We start from the raw sequence: 19,860 nt of genomic DNA, 5'->3' as shown, positions 1-19,860 counted from the left end.
CAAATTTTATAAAATTAAAATATTTAAAAGTAAAAACCTTTATCAAATAATACAAAAAAAAAAATACAAAAAATGAACAGCTAAATTACACAATTCAAGAGATGTACAAGTCTCTAGTTGTCAATCATTAAAGAACAAATCAAGTTTACAAATAAGGGCCAATCAAGGTTACAAATTAAGTTTAAAAATATAATCAAAATCTCAGAGATGTATAAGGTCTCTAAGTGTCCAAAAAACTAACATTAACTTAATCAAACGACAACAAGGTCATTAAAGTAAGGAGTCTATTTTAAAATAAAATATAATCAAAATCTCAGAGATGTATAAAGTCTCTAAGTGTCCAAAAGCTAAAATTAACTAAATTAAACGACAACGTGATGGTCTCTAGTGTCATCCTTAAGACATTACTTACTTAAGTTTAATTCTTACAAGAACCGAATGTAGTGTCTCGCAATCCGCTCAAAAGTAAAGTTAAATAATCTAACAAAACATGTGGCCCAGGTAAGCTTGAACAGACCAGTCTCCACAAACAGCACCCGTTCACGAGTATGACGCGTATCTCAGCCATTACTTCAAAACTAAGCTATTCATACGTGGAATAATTAATACCTACTTGATACGTGAAACGAAAAGGAAACAATTTGTTTTGTTTTAATAATTTATTGCAATATGGTAACAAACATATTTAATAAAATGAATGTAAAAAAAAGTAAACAAATAATTTAATGTACTTTTCGCGTATCAAGTAGGTATTAATTATTTCACGTATGAATAGATTAGTTTGGAAGTCACGATTAAAATGATTGATGAATAATGATTAATTATTAAATAAAACTCTTGAAACATCCTATCCGTCACGCTCGTCAAATTTATGTCATCGGCATGAAAGTCACGGGCCCTGATGATAAAGTACTGTCCAATTAACCGTAATAAAATATTACCATATTTTATTATGACTTAAAACAAGCAGAAAATATTTTTAAAGTATACTTTTACGTAATCAGGCGAAAACAACACAGTCATGTTAATCTATAGATTATCTGGGCATCAGGTCATTATTCGAAAACAACATTTTCTGACTTTTTAAGTATGAAGGCATAAAGTTCAATATGTCAGTGATTGTTTTGACATGCAGTAAGGTTCGAATTCGATGACGTCACTACATCGCTGACAGAGTTTTCGGTGGCCAAAATGAATAAAAAATTACACACATTTTGTAATCGAAAATACGCAGTCATCATACACTTTTAATACCCAAAATCTATAAATATTGTTTTTTTATGTCAGATACTACAGAAGACAATCATTTATTGAGCCAAAATCGATATAAATAAAAATAAATATTGGGGACACCTTACACAGATCAACTTAGCCCCAAACTAAGCAAAGCTTGTACTATGGGTGCTAAGCGACGATATACTTACTTATATAGATAAATATACATCCATGACTCAGGAACAAATATCTGTGCTCATCACACAAATAAATGCTCTTACCGGGATTCGAACCCAGGACCGCGGCTCAGCAGGCAGGGTCACTACCGACTGAGCCAAACCGGTCGATATAAGTTTAGTAGCCTATTAGCAGTTACTTTTCTTACGTATGTACTTTAATTTATGTAACAGTTAGGCTGATTTTATTGCTACGCGGACCGTCTGCGATAGGCTTGTGCCGTTTCGTTCGTTGATCGGAGCGCTCCGATCTCGTTCAATCGCTCCCATGAACTAGTTCGCTCTTTTAGGTCTTTTGCTCATTTAGTTCAGCCAGACCAGCGATCACTGCGGTCGGAAAGATCAGAACGAATGGGACCGAATAGTGTCAAAATTATACGAATAGTCCACAGATAGTAACATTCCGGGCCGAAAGGTTGTAAGTAACCGAAGTTTAATATGAAAACTTGACTTTTTTTGTTGCTCTGCTAAGTAGCTCTCGCTCTCGGTCGGCGCAGTCACACATTCGTTCTCGATCCAAACCGCTCCCGCTCGCCGATCCTATACTGAACTAAATGAGCAAAGACCGATACTCAGACCACGGAAAGATTCAGTTCATTTCGGTCATTGATGGGATTTTATTCCTAACAGTTCATAGTTCGTGAACGACACAAGCCTAGTCTGCGATCCGCGCGACCAATTTATATGAAGTCGAAGATGTTGTTGTCCGCTCCGCTCTAAAACGCCCCCTAATTTTCATATTAGTCCGGTGCGGATCTCTCCGCATGGTCGGTCCGAGTGACACTAAAACTAGCCTTTTTAACAACCCTGAAGAGCTGTTCTACGAGAAAGCTGGCTACGATTTGGTAGGAGGTAGCCACACAAACTCTAGGAAATAATTCAAGAGAAACTGCTTCCACTCTTAAGTTACAAAAAAAAGTTGAATAAAAATAAGTAAGAACCCAATCAGGAGAGCGCTTACTCAACAAAGAAGTAACTAAGAATCCGGGACCAGAGAACATTATCCCAATTTTTAGCAATGTCCAACATTTTCCTAATTTCAGTCTCAACTTTTTTTTCAGGTTCCCCAGCCCCATCTTCCGAGCAAGACACGCCGGAGCCTTCCCGCTCACCGCCCGTCGAACTTGGCTCCTTAGTGCACCTCTCCCGTGCCTCTACACGCTCTGTGGACCTACAGCTGCGTGCACTAGAACTGGCTCAGGCACGTGCAAGAGCTGACATGTTAGCCGCGTGTCTACCTGACCATTTCATGCAACCAGCAGGTTTGTATTAAGTTTTGAATAAGATACAGCTCGCCCCCCGATTTAAGTTTTTTCACTGGTTCACCTGTGGCTATCTACACGCTCTGTGGACTTACAGTTGCGTGCACTAGAACTGACTCAGGCACGAGAGCTGATATGCTAGCCGCGTGTCTGCCTGACCACTTCATACAGCCGGCAGGTTAGTACATACATACTACTATCTCAACAAGATACAACTCGCCCCCCATTTAAGTTTATTCGCTGGTTCTCTGGGTCGGTATACGTACACATGCTCTTTGCGTATGCTTTGATAGGAGAAATTTAACTAAGTTTAGTATCTACACTTTTAACCTGCGCTGCCTGATTTAGATGTCGGTTTGCGTTTTGGTTTCTTCAATAATTTGTGTTCAACACACATTACAATAATACATATATTACAAACCAAAAAGCAGATGTATAAGGACATTCTAATAATAACTGGAACTTGTTGCAGGTGACCATGACGCTATACTGTTAATTCTTCTGCTGCAACGTCTCACCACGAAATCGGACATCATACTCGGACAAATCAGGGAACGGTATGTTGATTCTATGACGGTCCGAAACTTACGCGCACAAATCAATCTTTTGCGCATTTCGACAAGTTGCATGATTTGTTTAAGTTTACTTAGATTTGTGATTGCAAAGCGTATTTATTTGAAGATTCTAAATATTTTTGACGACCGGTCGGGCTCAGTCGGCAGTGACTCTGCCTGCTAAGCTGCGGTCCTGGGTTCGAATCCCGATAAGGGCATTTATTTGTGTGATTAGCGCAGAGATTTGTTCCTGAGTCATGGATGTTTTCTATGTATATAAGTATGTATTTATCTATTTAGTATGTATATCGTCGCTTAGCACCCATAGTACAAGCTTTGCTTAGTTTGGGGCTAAGTTGATCTGTGTAAAGTGTCCCCAATATTTATTTATTTTATTTTTATTTTATTATTTTACAACAGGTTCCCAGCTGTCAACGTGTGGGATAGAGAGGCGGTGACCAAGACTCACACCGCCGTGCAATACAGCTTCAGGTGCCAGCTCGAATACCAGCTTCACATGATACAGGTATGATATTTACCTATACCAAAGACATATACATATAACTCTAAGAAAAAAACGTACCTCAGTACCATACAGAAAAAGGTACGGTGGCCTAGATGGCATTACACCTTTGGGATACGCTCAGCTAGATGGCGCTAATATTCATATTTGACATTTTAACACATATCAAGCAAAGAGGATCGAGTATTAAAGAGAGTTACTGTCAAAGTAAAATGTGTAATCACAGTGCATAGACTGCCATCTCTCGACAGAGGCTTAAAACTTTTGAACCTCAGTTTTGACAATTTGGCCCATATTCTTAGCTTGATATGTTTAAAAATGTCAAATATTTATATTAGCGCCATCTAGCTGAGCGTACCTCAAAGGTGTATCGCCATCTAGCTCACCGTACCTTTTTCTGTATGGTTTTGGGGTACGTTTTTTTCTTAGACTTTATCGGTCTATACGAAGTTATATAGGTCTTTGTATCAAGCTAAGAATATGGACCAAATTGTCAAACCTGAGGTTCAAAAGTTTTGAGCCTGTGTCGAGAGATGGCAGTCTATGCACTGTGATTACACATTTTACTTCGACAGTAACTCTATAATACTCGATCCTCTTTGCCTACACTAAAGCTAAATGTGTCATCGACACGTCGCAGTATAATAAAGAGTACTATCGTACAGTATGGCCACTCCCGCTCCCCGCTGATAGTGCCACCCACCCCCTCACAGTTTCCGCCTGTCACAAACGCGAACAGTCCACCTGTCATATCTCACTCATACAAGCATGGTACGCGTTCACCTACACGAGCTTAGACTGTGTGCTAGGAACGCGCCTCTTTCATATATTTGATCGCCAGTGTCCGAGGTGTGGTAGCGCTGAATAGTCTAAGAAAGTTTGCTTACGGTAATCAAATACAACGTTACTTCATTTATTGTTTTGAGCAATTTATTGATGAAATGATTTTGCTTTTGTTATCGATTTTGACAAGTTATGTGGCTGTTAAAACTAAACTATTGAAACTATTGAATTGAATCTGTCAAGTGTACCATCCTGACTTGGTTACCACAACAAATATTAATCAAATTGTATTTTTAACCCCCGACGAAAAAACGAAGGGTTGTTACATGTTTGACGTGTCTGTCTGTGTGTTTGTCTGTCTGTGGCATCGTAACTCCCGAACGGATGAACCGATTTAAATTTAGTTTTTTTTTGTCTGAAAGCTGAGATAGTCGGGAGTGTTCTTAACCATGTTTCATGAAAATCGGTCTACTATGTCGCGGTCGGGGGTTTTTTCAATTTTTTTTAGTACATATGGTGCTTTTTCTCCACACTAGCGCGCAAAGTGGTTCATTTCTTGCCAGGTGTAAACGTCAGAGGGCCATCTGTATTGAAAAACGTCGAACACGTGCGAAAAGGAAATTCGTAACTCGTGTCGATTTAAAACACTCCCTTCAGTCGTGTTTTGATTTATCGCCACTCGTTCCTAACTTCCTCATTTCCGCACTTGTATCATAATGTTAACTGAGCATTTCTTTTTTTTGCCATTTTTTTATTTTGATTTTTTTTAGGGAATTTTAGGTCAATTGTACTCAGAATCACGAGTACTTTCAATCTCACTGGGAGACAAAAAGTGTCCCAGAATTTCCATACATTTTTGTTACTTTCCTCTTTTGTTACCCCATACAACATATACGGAAAATGGTAACAAAATAAGAAAAAATCGTATGGAACAATTTTTTTAACTACTAGGATTTAAAAAGCTACTGATTCTCAGTAGAAATACCATATCGTCACTAACTTGTATCTTCGTCTGTCAATGAAAAGAAAATTGTAGTAAGTATGTATGGAATGCATATGGACTTACTGCGTTTTAACTTTGAGGAACAGCGTGAGATACGAGGTTTTTTAAAAGTAGTGACGATATTTTTTTTCAAAAATATCACATTTAATAAAAGTGGCAAAAAAAGAAATGCTCAACTATTCGCGTATCACCTATCACCTAATTACAATTTCATTTTATTTTTCCAGTGTATTGTATCAATGTGGGTATGGACCTTGGATTCCTGTAAGCCAGAGCTCCTTCTAAAGGCAGCCAGCGCCCTCCCAGACGCCAGTCAACAAGAAAAAGCACTAGATGGCGCTTTACAACTGCTCAAGAGCAACGAGCTAGATGAAAACGTCGGCCTCGACGGTATGTTTTTAAACCCCGACGCAAAAACGACGGGGTGTTGTAAGTTTGACGTGTCTGTCTGTGACATCGTAGCTCCCGAACGGATGAAACCGATTTAGATTTAGTTTTTTTTTGTTTGAAAGCTGAATTAGTCGGGAGTGTTCTTTGCTATGTTTCATCAAAATCTGTCCACTTTGGGGGTTTTGTGGTTAGGTTATTTAAATTGACTTCTCCGATGTCCATCTCGTGGTAAACAAATCTGAGCATTTCCCGACAACTTTATACATAGCCACGTCAGCAAATTTTAATTGATCCTATTTTGTTACCAACATAAGTCGACTTTCGTAAGATATATACAGGATAACTGTTATAATTAAGAAAATATAGATACTAGAGAACCTTAATGACGAAATAAAACTTACTAAAATCTCAATTCATCAAGAAAATCTTGGTAACAAAATAGGAATAATTAAAAACAAATTAAACTTTTTTTTTATTTATACTACGTCGGTGGCAAACAAGCATACGGTCCGCCTGATGGAAAGCGGTCACCGTAACCTATGGACGCCTGCAACTCAAAGAGTGTCACATGCGCGTTGCCACCCCATTAGAAACTTGTACACTCCCCTTTGCTGTGTTAAGTATAAGTACACAGCAAAAAGGAGTGTACAAGTTCAAAGGAGGGTTTGGGTTGCCGACGACTCAAAGGACAATAGACGGAACAAATTAGTTCCGTAAGTCCTCCCGTCGTCAGCACCCCGCACCCTCGTTGAGCTCTGGCAGCCTTACTCACCGGCAGGAACACAACACTATGAGTGTTTTTCCTTAATTTTTGTACAAACTTTTCGAGAACTGCTGGTCTATGTACAAATTCCGTTTCAGTAGTCCCCGAGCCTTTTAAGTACGGTCACGGACTTTAATTGTTGATTAATCTCTAGCTCATTTTAAATAAATAAATAATAAATGTTGGGGATATCTTACACAAATCAACTTAGCCCCAGGCCAAAGACATATGTGTACTTCGTGTACGCCACTTATCCCGGTCCTGGGCTAATCTCATCCAGAAGTGCCCCGCAGTTTTTCGAATGTCGTCCACCCAACGAGCCAACGGATGCCAGGCGCTTCTTACATCCGATAGAGGCCACCATTCGGTCAACATTTTGTATTGCAGTAGCACAGTATATAAAGAGTACTATCGTACAGTATGGCCACTACCGCTCCCCACTGAAAGTGCCGCCCACCCCCTCTCGGTTACCTCACAGTTACCGCCTGTCAAAAACACGAACGGTCGACCTGTCATATTTCACTCATACAAGCATAGTACTCGTTCACCTACACGAGCTTAGACTGTGAGCTAGGAACGCGCCTCTTTCAATATATGTGTCCGAGGTGTGGCAGTAGGGTAGGGTAGTGTACTATAGGGTGTCTTATTTTCCCTTTTCACCCCACAGGCATCGAACGCTGTTGGACCTACCTCTCCGCAATGTGGTCAGCCCTCGGCCTATCCACCCTGGAGCCAGAATACCCTCGCGAGGCAGTCGCTCACGCTTGCTGCGCTCTGGACGCGCTAGCACGCGCGTTACACGCCGACGCTAGCGCGCTGCAACAGACCCTACTGGTAACTTGTCTTTGCCCCATAATACTACGCCATATCTCATTATTGACACATAAGGTTCATAAAAGTGCACTACAACAGACTTCAATGGTATTTTCCCGTAGGCACGTTCACCCCAAAGTATTATGCTGTACATAATATTGTCTTCGGTTATCGCGATAGTTACTCATGAAATAAAACTATGGAAAGGTAGCTTTTGTACATTGTAAAAATGAAAATGAAATGAAATGAAATGAAAATGAAATATTTATTTTTCAAGTAGGCATATTACAATGCGCATATGAACGTCAAATAAAGCTACGCCGGCTCTAACCCTACGCCTCAGCCTCGAGAAGATTTCAGTCCCCCCTCAGTTGGGAGGGGGGTATCCACTATGGGACCGGCAAGAAACTCGGCGGGCAACTTCTTTTCAAAACATTACATCTTATAATTAACATGCATTAAATAACAACATACAATTTAACATGCAAAAGTATTCATCAAAGAATATGAACAGACTAGGTACTCTATGGAAATCAATTTCAATAAATTATATTATTGCTTAATAATACGTCGTTCTTCTTCAGAGAAAACATATCAAATTGTCATAGAAGAAAAAGATAATATGAATCTCAATATCATTAAATATGTAATTTACCTACACAACATAAAATATAAAATATTTGATGTGCTTTCTTATCTGAACTGTGTCCTCTATACATAATACAATTATTTTAATTGCTATTCGTTTTTTGTAGTTTCTGGTTCGGGCCATGCATGTTTGTCTGTCAAATAGTCCTCGACTCTGTAATAAGCCTTTAACATCAATGATTTTTTTAAGTAGTTCTTAAGAGCTGGGAGGGGTAATCTCAAAGCAGTGTCAGGTAACTTATTATAAAAATGAATGCATTGCCCAACAAATGACTTCTGTACTTTACGGACACGAAACTTCTTTATGGCAAGCTTATTTTTGTTTCTAGTGTTATAATTATGGATATCAGAATTCTTAGTGAAACAGTCTAAATTCTTAACAACATAAATTATACTATCATAAATGTATTGGAAAGCTACAGTTAAGATATTAATTTCTTTGAAGAGTTCTCTTACTGATTCACGTGTTCCTAAGTTGTAAATAGAACGAATGGCTCTCTTTTGTAATACAAAGATAGTCTGTATGTCAGCTGCTTTGCCCCAAACCAGAATACCGTATGACATTACACTGTGAAAATAACTATGATACACTAGGCGAGCTGTCTCAACATTAGTCAGTTGCCTGATTCTCCTAACGGCGTATGCGGCTGAACTTAATTTGCTTGCTAGTTTCTTTATATGAGGACTCCATTGTAGATTTTTGTCCAATGTTAAACCAAGAAACAGTGTTGTATCTACCATCTCTAAGCATTCATCATTCAAAAGTATTTTTGTATCGATTGGTTTAACATTCGGCAGAGAAAATCGAATACATTTGGTTTTCTTAGAATTAATTTAATTTAATTTAATTAATTATTTATTTATTATATCAGACAACAAAGGGCTAATTAATGGTTAATTAAGAAGTAAATTGTTGACAGTAAACCACTGCAGTACATCAGCTAACGTGCTATTAATTACATTGTAATCCGTAGATTTTCGGTCAACATTAAAAAGCAGTGATGTATCATCAGCAAAAAGTACTATTTCACAAAAGTTTTTCACTATACATGGCAAATCATTTATATAAACCAAAAACAGGAATGGACCTAAAATTGAGCCTTGTGGCACTCCTAATTGGACTACAGTCCCGCTAGAGCGAGTTTTGTTAACAACTACTGTTTGTGTTCTATTGCTAAGGTAAGAAGACATAAAGTTTAGGGCATTTATAGACAAACCATAGTGTTCTAATTTCAAAATGAGCGTTCCATGATCCACACAATCAAAGGCTTTTGAAAGATCACAAAATATGCCAATTGCATCACAAGAATTTTGTAATTTTTCCTCAGTCACCCGTTGACCACGAACGCTGTAAAATGTTCGAAACGTCGGGATGAATTGTAAACTCATTATATGCGATTTAATCCGTTTCCATAGTTTTATTTTATTATGCTGTAATTCATTTGTGTTGATGTACAACAAAGTACGCATTGGCAACAGTTCTCAAGTAGGTATCAAGTAAACAGTCTAGTTTTAGTGACATGGTGTTGCCCCATAATACTATGGCATATCTCATCATTGACTATACATACGAAAAGTACCTTTGATGCTGTCTCGGCTGTAGTTATCCTCGGCCTGTCCACCCTGGAGCAAAATACCCTCGCGAGGCAGTCGCTCGCGCTAGCACGCGCGTTACATGCTGACGCTAGCGCGCTGCAACAGACGAATTTACTGGTAAACAAATAATATTTTCAACACCCCAACTGGTAAAGGCTCACTTTCCTATTAGAAAACAGATATCAAAATTGCATTTTATCCACAAGATTGCAAAGTAATTTCGTACAAATTTTAAATTGATGTCTTAAGTGGGCTGGTAGATTTAACTTATAAATGATGATTTTGAATTATAAATATTTAATTAATCCATGGATTTGATTTAGTTTCATGTTTTACAGTCAGTGTTTTGTTCGTGTTGGTGTGGTGAAAAATTTTGTGTTTCACTCGGTGGCAAAGTTTGTTTAACCTTCGTGCCTTGAAACCCTCGCGAACCCTAAAATCTTGATTTTAGTTTTTGTACCACTCGCTACGCTCGCGGTTCAATATTGGAATTTTTCACTTGCTCGTGTATAATATTGGCACGTGCGATTAAAAAACCACTTTGCCCCCCTTGTTAAACAAATAACTATTTTAGCTTATAATACTTAGTCACGAATATGTTTAATAAATGCTTACGCATCTTGGTTTTAAATGTAAGTTCAATTCAATAAATTAACAGTTCGATAAATATGGTTTTACACTCATCACCCCGACTTGGTTGGGTTTTGACCTGACGATTTATTTGAAATTTTTTTAATACTTCGTCGGTGGCAAACAAGTATACGGTCCGCCTGATGTAAAGCGGTCACCGTAACCTATGGACGCCTGCAATTCAAACAGTGTCACATGCGCGTTGCCACCCCATTAGAAACTTGTACACTCCCTTTTGTTGGGTTTCTTTAATTATAAGAATGCATGGACTTTAAATGTGTTATTTTTGTTTCAGCAAGCCGAGCACGGGCTGGAGTTAGGGCAGCTCCACACGCACATGATAACGACGGCCAGCGCGCTGCAGCAGGCCCTCAAGAGCGCTAGACGTCGGTTACCGCCCGCGCCACAAGCGCCGGTGCCATTGCCAGTGCAGGTAATTACTAGTTACCAAAGACCTATATAACTTCGTACAGACAGATAAAGTCTAAGAAAAAAACGTACCCCAAAACCATACAGAAAAAGGTACGGTGAGCTAGATGGCGATACACCTTTACACCATTTTAAAACATATCAAGCTAAGAATATGGGCCAAATTGTTAAAACTGAGGTTCAAAAGTTTTAAGCCTGTGTCGAGAGATGGCAGTCTATGCACTGTGATTACACATTTTACTTTGACAGTAACGCTCTTTAATACTCGATCCTCTTTGCTAGTTACATACAGACGGGGAATAAAAAGGACCGTTCATACTTGAAATAGTGACTTTTGAGGCTATAATGAACAACTTTTATTATAGGACCAATAGCTAGCCATACACGTACGGATTTGTCCGCCGGGCACGTCTGCCGGGCGGATCCGATGGGTGCATCTGGACGGTCTGGCTAACTAATGCAGGATTTGGAAAAAAATGATTACTGTTCCATAAAAATGTCGAAACGCAATTTTTCATACAAATACGTAAGTCGCCGAGCAACTTTGTTGCCCACCCTAAAAAAACTAATTAGTCATTATTAAAGAATTTTAGACATGTACTTTTTCTTTTTTCTCGTAAACGAAAAATGACGATGGTACCAGTGCGTTGAAGTTTCGCGTGACGTCACGCCTAGGTACAATTTTTACTTAGAAGTGACGTCGCAAGCCCCCACTCCGGAACTTTGATGCTCTATATCTTTGTATTTTTTAATTACTTATTTAGAAAAAGCGAAAAATATGTGTTCAGTATCTTTGGACGATCTAACTGTCGGATTAAACAGAATGCCATTTTTTTATGTAGTCGTCATTCCTATTCGGCCAAGAACTTAAAACTAGTTTTCTCAAACATGCAATGAAATATTGTCTTTACGTTCCTTAAAATGGGCTGGGAAGTATCGCTTTTTGGGCGCAACAACTCGAGAGGACTCTAAAGGGATTTCATATTATGTTTTAGGCCTAGGCCTGCAAAGTAACTTTTTTTTATAAAATATTGTCTTTTAGAACATTTTTTTTTATTTCATTGTATGTTTGAGAAAAGAACTATACATGCCTCAACGTGAAAACGGATTCCCGGCCTCGTATCCCTATCCGGTATATACCCACTTGGCCGGAAATCATCATTTTCCCGGCCTCTGATGTAATGTACTATTACATTATAAATTTTTTTTTATTTATTGCAGCTAATCGAGAAGCTTCGCACAGAAGCCGCGGCCACCCTGTCCCGTTGCGCGCGCGCCTCCTACCTCGCCGCGCGCGCCGCCTGCGCCTGCGCAGCGACAGCCGGCGACAGAGGAGATGGGGCTCCGCTACAACACAGCGTGCTACTGAACGTGTGGACGCAAGCCACTAATAAGACTTATCAGCAGGTACGCTTATCCTTGAGAGCTACTTATCATAAGCTACTTAGGGCCAGTTGCATCAACAACATTTGACAGACACATCATCGTCACGCAACAGACGTCTATGGAACTTGCCATACAATTATATTTAACGAACGCTTTAACGGTGACAGACGTTTTGATGAAACTGGCCCTTAATCTTGTCTAACTCTTACTTTAACAGTATGATGTGATGCATAATAATTAATATCAAAGACATATGTAACTCCGTATAGACGGATAAAGTCTAAGAAAAAAAACACCTCAAAGCCATAGAGAAAAAGGTACGGTCGCCTAGATGGCGTTACACCTTCGGGGAATGCTCGGCTAGATAGCGCTAATATTAATATTTGTCATTTTAACACATATCAAGCTAAGAATATGGGCCAAATTGTCAAGACTGAGATTCAAAAGTTTTAAACTTGTGTCGAGAGATGGCAGTCTGTTCACTGTGATTACACATTTTACTTTGACAATAACTCTCTATAATACTCGATCCTCTTTGATAATATGTACATAACATAGATATCTACGTATTTATTCTATCTGTATCAGGAACTCTGTGTTTATAGGAAGAGTAAATAGGTATCTCATAGGTAAGCGTGCTCCACCGTAGACCGCATCATCACTTACCATCAGGTGTGATCGTGGTCAAACGTCTACCTATACATACTAAAAAAAAAAAATCTAAAATTAGAGACATAATGTATAAAGTTCCACATTATAATGCCATAACTGTATTTATTTGGGTTGCGCATAATTAACACCAGCAATTACTTAAATCCCCGATGGTAGGGAGTGGCGCTTCCGCGGTGGTGACGGGAAGACGGGAAGTCGACTGTGGGATATGGGTTAATTTCTGGCGTAGGCGAGAGGCTGGCAACCTGTCACTGCAATGTCACAATTTCATTTTCCTTTAATCCCAAGAGTGGCACTGAGACTTAAGTAGTTTTATGAGCTCTGCCTACCCCTTATGGAATATGGGATATATGAAACAAACTGTTTTGTTACAGGATGACCACGGTCCAGTGCGCACGATCAAGCACGCTTTGGCAGCTGTGAGCGCTGACGTCACCAAACTAGCGACTATGGCCGCCGAGAAAGAATATGATATGATGTCGATCACAAACGTAGCTGATAAGGTAAAATAAACTTTCTATAGTATACAATTCCAAAATCCACACTTACAGTTATACCCAAACTCACCCAGTAAGTACAGCAGTAGAAAAAGCCGCAAAATTTAAATTTTCTTTTTCAATTTGCTTTCCTTTTTGACTGATACAGTCATTGTGCCAGAGTATAGTATAAAATCAATATGTACGAGAAAACAGGACACTACGACGTTGCCACTATTTAATTTCTAATATTTTTAGTTAGACTGTAGTTACTAATTAGTAATAGAAAACTTAAGAGTTTCTTTAATTTATTGACAAACTTCGGAATATACAGAAATGCCAGATTAAATTGCGGAAAAATTAATATACCAAGCACTCTTTATTAGCCGTGAGTGCTGACGTCATCAAACTAGCGACCTTGGCAGCCGAAAATGTACGTGACTCAAGTTTTTCCTACATAAGGCTCGAGTATTTTTCAACCAGATTTTTTTGAAGTTCGTTATTCAATTCATCATCCTCCTTGCGTTATCCCGGCATTTGCCACGGCTCATGGGAGCCTGGGTCCGCTTTGACAACTAATCCCAAGATTTGGCGTATGCACTAGTTTTACGAAAGCGACTGCCATCTGACCTTCCAACCCGAAGGATAAACTAGGCCTTATTGGAATTAGTCCGGTTTCCTCACGATGTTTTCCTTCACCGAAAAGCGACTGGCAAATATCAGATGACATTCATATCGTCACTACTTTAAAAAAAACTTGCATCTTCGTCTGTCACTGAAAAGAAAATTGTAGTAAGTATGTATGGAATGCATATAGACTTACTGCGTTTTAACTTTGAGGAGCAGCGTGAGATACGAGATTTTTTCAAACTAGTGACGATATGTTTCAAAAAACTCATTGGTAGAGCCGGGGTTCGAACCCGCGACCTCCGGATCGAAAGTCGCACGCTCTTACCGCTAGGCTACCAGCGCTATATTCAATTATTTAATAGTTTTAGAGAACACTAAGACCTGGGAATAAACTAAAAATGTATATGTGTTTCAGCCAACTCCGCCTGTGGTGCTGCGCGCGCAGCTCGTGAAAAAACAACTGGAGGAGACGAAGACTTTGACCATCAAGTTGGAAAACAAGGAGGCTGACATCAAGGAACTCAGGAAGGCCCTTAAAGTAAGTTCTTTACACACTAAAAATTAAAAAAAAACACTATAAAATACGCTTTTATAAATGCACGTAAAAGCCAAAAATAAATTATGGATCGTTCAAGTTGTCTCTATTTCTGGGTTGAAGTGTAAAAACTATGTGCTTTTAATTATAATATTTGACGACCGGTCTGGCGCAGTCGGTAGTGACCCTGCCTGCTACGCCGCGGTCCCGGGTTCGAATCCCGGTAAGGGCATTTATTTGTGTGATGAGCACAGATATTTGTTCCTGAGTCATGGATGTTTTCTATGTATATAAGTATTTATATATTATATATATCGTTGTCTGAGTACCCACAACTCAAGCCTTCTTGAGCTTACCGTGGGGCTCAGTTAATCTGTGTAAGAATGTCCTATAATATTTATTTAATTTAATATTTATATTTAATATTTATTGTAAAAGCGTGGGGCGCTGGAACAGGAAAGACTTTTTGTATAACTTGCTGGTAAATCAAGTTATGTTACGGGAAGGAGGTTACACAGATTGACGCGCTAACTGGAGTTGCAGCATGACTAGTAGGTGTCATAGAGGAATAACTAAATAAGGGAAGAGTTGTAACTCTATGCATCAGTAAATGAGGGTTATTTGTATAGGCATAGTTAAGTGTTTTTTTTTTAATAGCCTATATTGTTTCCCACTGCTGGGCAAAGGCCTCCCCTGTTTTTCGCCACTCATCACGGCTCTTTGCATGCTCCCGCCAATCGCCACAAAATGAGTCCAGGTCTTTCCGCCATCTCATTTTTGGCCTACCTCGGCCTCTGGTAATTTGTGGTGCCCATTCGGTCGCTATTTTGGCCCATCTGTCTGGTTAAGTGATATGAAATGAAATATTTATTTTCCGAGTAGGCATTTAAAATGCGCTTATGGACGCCAAATAAAGCTACGCCGGCTCTAACCCTACGCCTCAGCCTCGAGAAGATTTCAGTCCCCCCTCAGTTGTAGGGGGGTATCCACTATGGGACCGGCAAGAAACTCGGCGGGCCACTTCTTTTCAAAACATTACATCTTATAATTAACATGCATTAAATAACATGCATGATATCTAGCGACAATCAAGTGTCGCCATGCGTCAAGTAGCGTGAATTATCAGTACTGCTACTTGTCAATGAAATTGTCAAGATGTCGCGACGGACGTAGAGTCTAATGCTCACCAATTTTTAGCTCAATTCGTCGCTCCGTTTTGCCGTGAAAGACGGACAAACAAACAGACGCACACACTTTCTCATTTATAATTTTAGTATGGATTTATATGAAACATACTAAATATAAATTACTAGCTTTTTCAAGCGGCTTCGCTCGCGTTAGAAAGAGACAAAAAGTAGCCTATGTCACTCTCCATCCCTTCAACTATCTCCACTTAAAAAAATCACATCAATTCGTCGCTCCGTTTTGCCGTGAAAGACGGACAAACAAACAGACACACACACTTTCCCATTTATAATTTTAGTATGGATTTATATGAAAAATACTAAATATACTCTGTCAAACAAGTCTGTCAGTAAATAAGAACAAAGAAAACTATATGCATCCTTTTCTTTAGGGTGCTAGAGAAAAGGATACCTATGTACATACCTATGTATGTATATACCTATTCTTTGTTCTTATTTACTGACAGACTTGTTTGACCCTGTTTTGAGCCTGTGTGGTGACGGGTTAAGAATTTCACCACCCCCTTTCTTCCCGTGGGTGTCGTAGAAGGCGACTGTGGGATACGGGTTAAATTGTGGCGTAGGAGAGAGGCTGGCAACCTGTCACTGCAATGTCACAGTTTCGTTTTCTTTCAACCCCTTATTTGCCAAGCAAGAGTGGCACTGAAACTTGAGTAGTTTCATGTGTTCTGCCTACCCCTTTATTGGATACAGGCGTGATTGTATGTATGTATGTATGTATTATGCGTAATTATTTGTATTTAATGTAAAACAAAATGAAATGAAAAAACACGAAACGAAATACCACGATATAAAGTATACTCGGAATAACTTATTTATGAAATAAAAGTCTACGGTTTGATTTTACTTGTATCGATTGTTCTACGATATGAACTGTCGATGAAATGATTTGAAACGTTGTCTTTGAAATAATACTCGAACAAGTGTCTGTCGGCGATTCAAGGGTAAATCATTTATAAATTACTACTTGTCTGAGCCGGAACTCAGATATTAAAAAAAACAGATTTTAGAATATTACCATTTTAATGGATTTTAGTACAGTGAGAGGTTCTAGTCTAGGACACGTGACGGAGAGAGAATTTTGGTTAGAAAAGAAGGGTCGCTGGTGCCGTGCACCTTGCTTTTGTAGTGACGCGAAGGGGAAACTGTGGCGCTTCAGTCTTCATTCTTATTGGTCCGGCAGGTCGAGGCGCTGGCCGCTGCTCATTGGATCAGCGGGGTGACCGGAGGTTGGCTGTCCTGGACAGTGTTGCCAGTCATGGCGTTAACACTACTCGTAACTATTTATTTGTGTGCAGGCGAAGCAAGAGGAACTCTCAGAGATGCAGATTCGCCGCGAGCTCGGCGAAAGGAAGCTGACGGCGGCCGCTCGCGACGCTGAATTGAAGGCCGAGCAACTCACGCGAAAACTGGACGACGCCAACAACCAACTCAAACGGTAACTTATTCTGAGTTAATGCCCTTATCTTTAGCAAAGAGGATCGAGTATTATAGAGAATGATTGTCAAAGTAAAATGTGTAATCACAGTGCATAGACTGCCATCTCTCAAGCTTAAAATTTTTGAACCTCAGTTTTGACAATTTGGCCCATATTCTTAGCTTGATATGTTTTAAAATGTCAAATATTAATATTAGCGCCATCTAGCCGAGCGTACCCCAAAGGTGTATCGCCAACGCCATCTAGCTCACCGTACCTTTTTCTGTATGGTTTTGGGGTACGTTTTTTTCTTAGACTTTATCGGTATTTACGAAGTTATATAGGTCTTTGTCTTTAATAAAGATTAAGTTAAGGTTAAAATTTTGACGACCGGTCTGGCTTAGCGGGTAGTGGCCCTGCCTGCTAAGCCGCGGTCTCGGGTTCGAATCCCGGTAACAGCATTTATTTGTGTGATGAGCACAGATATTTGTTCCTGAGTCATGGATGTTTTCTATGTATATAAGTACTAGCTTTTGTCCGCGGCTTCGCTCGCGTTAGAAAGAGACAAAAAGTAGCCTATGTCACTCTCCATCCCTTCAACTATCTCCACTTAGAAACTCACGTCATTTCGTCGCTCTGTTTTGCCGTGAAAGACGGACAAACAAACAGACACACACACTTTCCCATTTATAATGTTAGTATGGATGTATTTATCTATTTAAGTATGTATATCGTCGCTTAGCACCCATAGTACAAGCTTTGCTTAGTTTGCGGCTAAGTTGATCTGTGTAAGGTGTCCCCAATATTTATTTTTATTTTATTTGTATATTGCTTAATTACAAACATTTATTTTGTTCACAGCAAAGAGAAAGAATTTGAAGAGACAATGGACCACCTCCAACAAGATATAGACTCGCTCGAGAGCGAACGCGGCGCGCTCCGAGACAAACTCAAGTTGTACGCGAAGCGGGGAGGGCAGCACCACGGTAAGTCACTAGTCTGTAGTGTTGTACTGTACACTTATCGATATCGATATCGTCACTACTTTGAAATAATCTCGTATCTCACACTGCTCCTCAAAGTTAAAACGCAGTAAGTCTGTGTGCATTCCATACATACTTATTACATTTTTCTTTTCATTGACAGAAGATACAATTTTTTTTAAAGTAGTGACGATATGTCGTCGGATGACAAGCAAAAGACACTTATTATCTTAATTTAAAACCTGACCAGAAAAGGCTAGTTTCCTATACTTAAAATATTTTACGCAGTGGACGAAATAAAGCACCACATAATTAGAAGAAAAATATGGATAGTAGTTATGTTTAAACATACTTAATTTATATTTAATATGTCAAAGAGAAAGATATAAAATAAAAGATAAAAAATAAAAGAAAGATGTAAATGAATTGACCCCGACGTCACTCCTCAGTATTTCCATAAATTAAATATAACAAGATCATATCGGCTGGTGGCGGAGCGACACACACTCGCAAAGTCGGCAAAGTCGATTTACTGCTTCGGACCCACAGTCTACAATCGATTACCCGATCACATTAGAAATGCAGCTTCCACAGAAACTTTCAAATTAAAAATTAAAAAACCGGCCAAGAGCGTGTCGGGCCACGCTCAGTGTAGGGTTCCGTAGTTTTTCGTATTTTTCTCAAAAACTACTGAACCTATCAAGTTCAAAACAATTTTCCTAGAAAGTCTTTATAAAGTTCTACTTTTGTGATTTTTTTCATATTTTTTAAACATATGGTTCAAAAGTTAGAGGGGGGGACGCACTTTTTTTTCCTTTAGGAGCGATTATTTCCGAAGATATTAATATTATCAAAAAACGATCTTAGTAAACCCTTATTCATTTTTAAATACCTATCCAAAAATATATCACACGTTGAGGTTGAAATGAAAAAAAAAATCAGCCCCCACTTTACATGTAGGGGGGGTACCCTAATAAAACATTTTTTTCCATTTTTAGGGTTCCGTAGTCAACTAGGAACCCTTATAGTTTCGCCATGTCTGTCTGTCCGTCCGTCCGTCCGTCCGTCCGTCCGTCCGTCCGTCCGTCCGTCCGTCCGTCCGTCCGTCCGTCCGTCCGTCCGCGGATAATCTCAGTAACCGTTAGTACTAGAAAGCTGAAATTTGGTACCAATATGTATATCAATCACGCCAACAAAGTGCAAAAATAAAAAATGGAAAAAAATATTTTATTAGGGTACCCCCCCTACATGTAAAGTGGGGGCTGATATTTTTTTTCATTCCGACCCCAACGTGTGATATATTGTTGGATAGGTATTTAAAAATGAATAAGGGTTTACTAAGATCGTTTTTTGATAATATGAATATTTTCGGAAATAATCGCTCCTAAAGGAAAAAAAAGGTGCGTCCCCCCCCTCTAACTTTTGAACCATATGTTTAAAAAATATGAAAAAAATCACAAAAGTAGAACTTTATAAAGACTTTCTAGGAAAATTGTTTTGAACTTGATAGGTCCAGTAGTTTTTGAGAAAAATACGGAAAACTACGGAACCCTACACTGAGCGTGGCCCGACACGCTCTTGGCCGGTTTTTTTATTTTTACACTTTGTTGGCGTGATTGATATACATATTGGTACCAAATTTCAGCTTTCTAGTGCTTACGGTTACTGAGATTATCCGCGGACGGACGGACGGACGGACGGACGGACGGAC

The 19,860-nt window shown here is 39.2% G+C and overlaps 1 protein-coding gene across 1 annotated transcript in view; it reads left to right on the top strand.

Moving 5' to 3' along the window:
- LOC125239629 (dynactin subunit 1) overlaps positions 1 to 19,860 on the top strand; it is an 89,923-nt gene that overhangs the window by 50,264 nt on the left and 19,799 nt on the right. The window contains exons 15-25 of the mRNA XM_048147248.1: positions 2,513 to 2,713; positions 3,186 to 3,270; positions 3,688 to 3,793; positions 5,804 to 5,966; positions 7,397 to 7,563; positions 10,712 to 10,849; positions 12,067 to 12,252; positions 13,278 to 13,406; positions 14,425 to 14,547; positions 17,048 to 17,187; positions 18,028 to 18,152. Of these exons, the coding sequence (XP_048003205.1) occupies positions 2,513 to 2,713; positions 3,186 to 3,270; positions 3,688 to 3,793; positions 5,804 to 5,966; positions 7,397 to 7,563; positions 10,712 to 10,849; positions 12,067 to 12,252; positions 13,278 to 13,406; positions 14,425 to 14,547; positions 17,048 to 17,187; positions 18,028 to 18,152 (1,563 nt within the window). The remainder of the gene's footprint in view (positions 1 to 2,512; positions 2,714 to 3,185; positions 3,271 to 3,687; positions 3,794 to 5,803; positions 5,967 to 7,396; positions 7,564 to 10,711; positions 10,850 to 12,066; positions 12,253 to 13,277; positions 13,407 to 14,424; positions 14,548 to 17,047; positions 17,188 to 18,027; positions 18,153 to 19,860) is intronic.

The sequence above is a fragment of the Leguminivora glycinivorella genome, chromosome 26 (genome assembly GCF_023078275.1).
Source record: "Leguminivora glycinivorella isolate SPB_JAAS2020 chromosome 26, LegGlyc_1.1, whole genome shotgun sequence".
In the NCBI taxonomy this organism is placed as follows: domain Eukaryota; kingdom Metazoa; phylum Arthropoda; class Insecta; order Lepidoptera; family Tortricidae; genus Leguminivora; species Leguminivora glycinivorella.
This window is presented reverse-complemented; position numbering and strand designations above follow the sequence as displayed.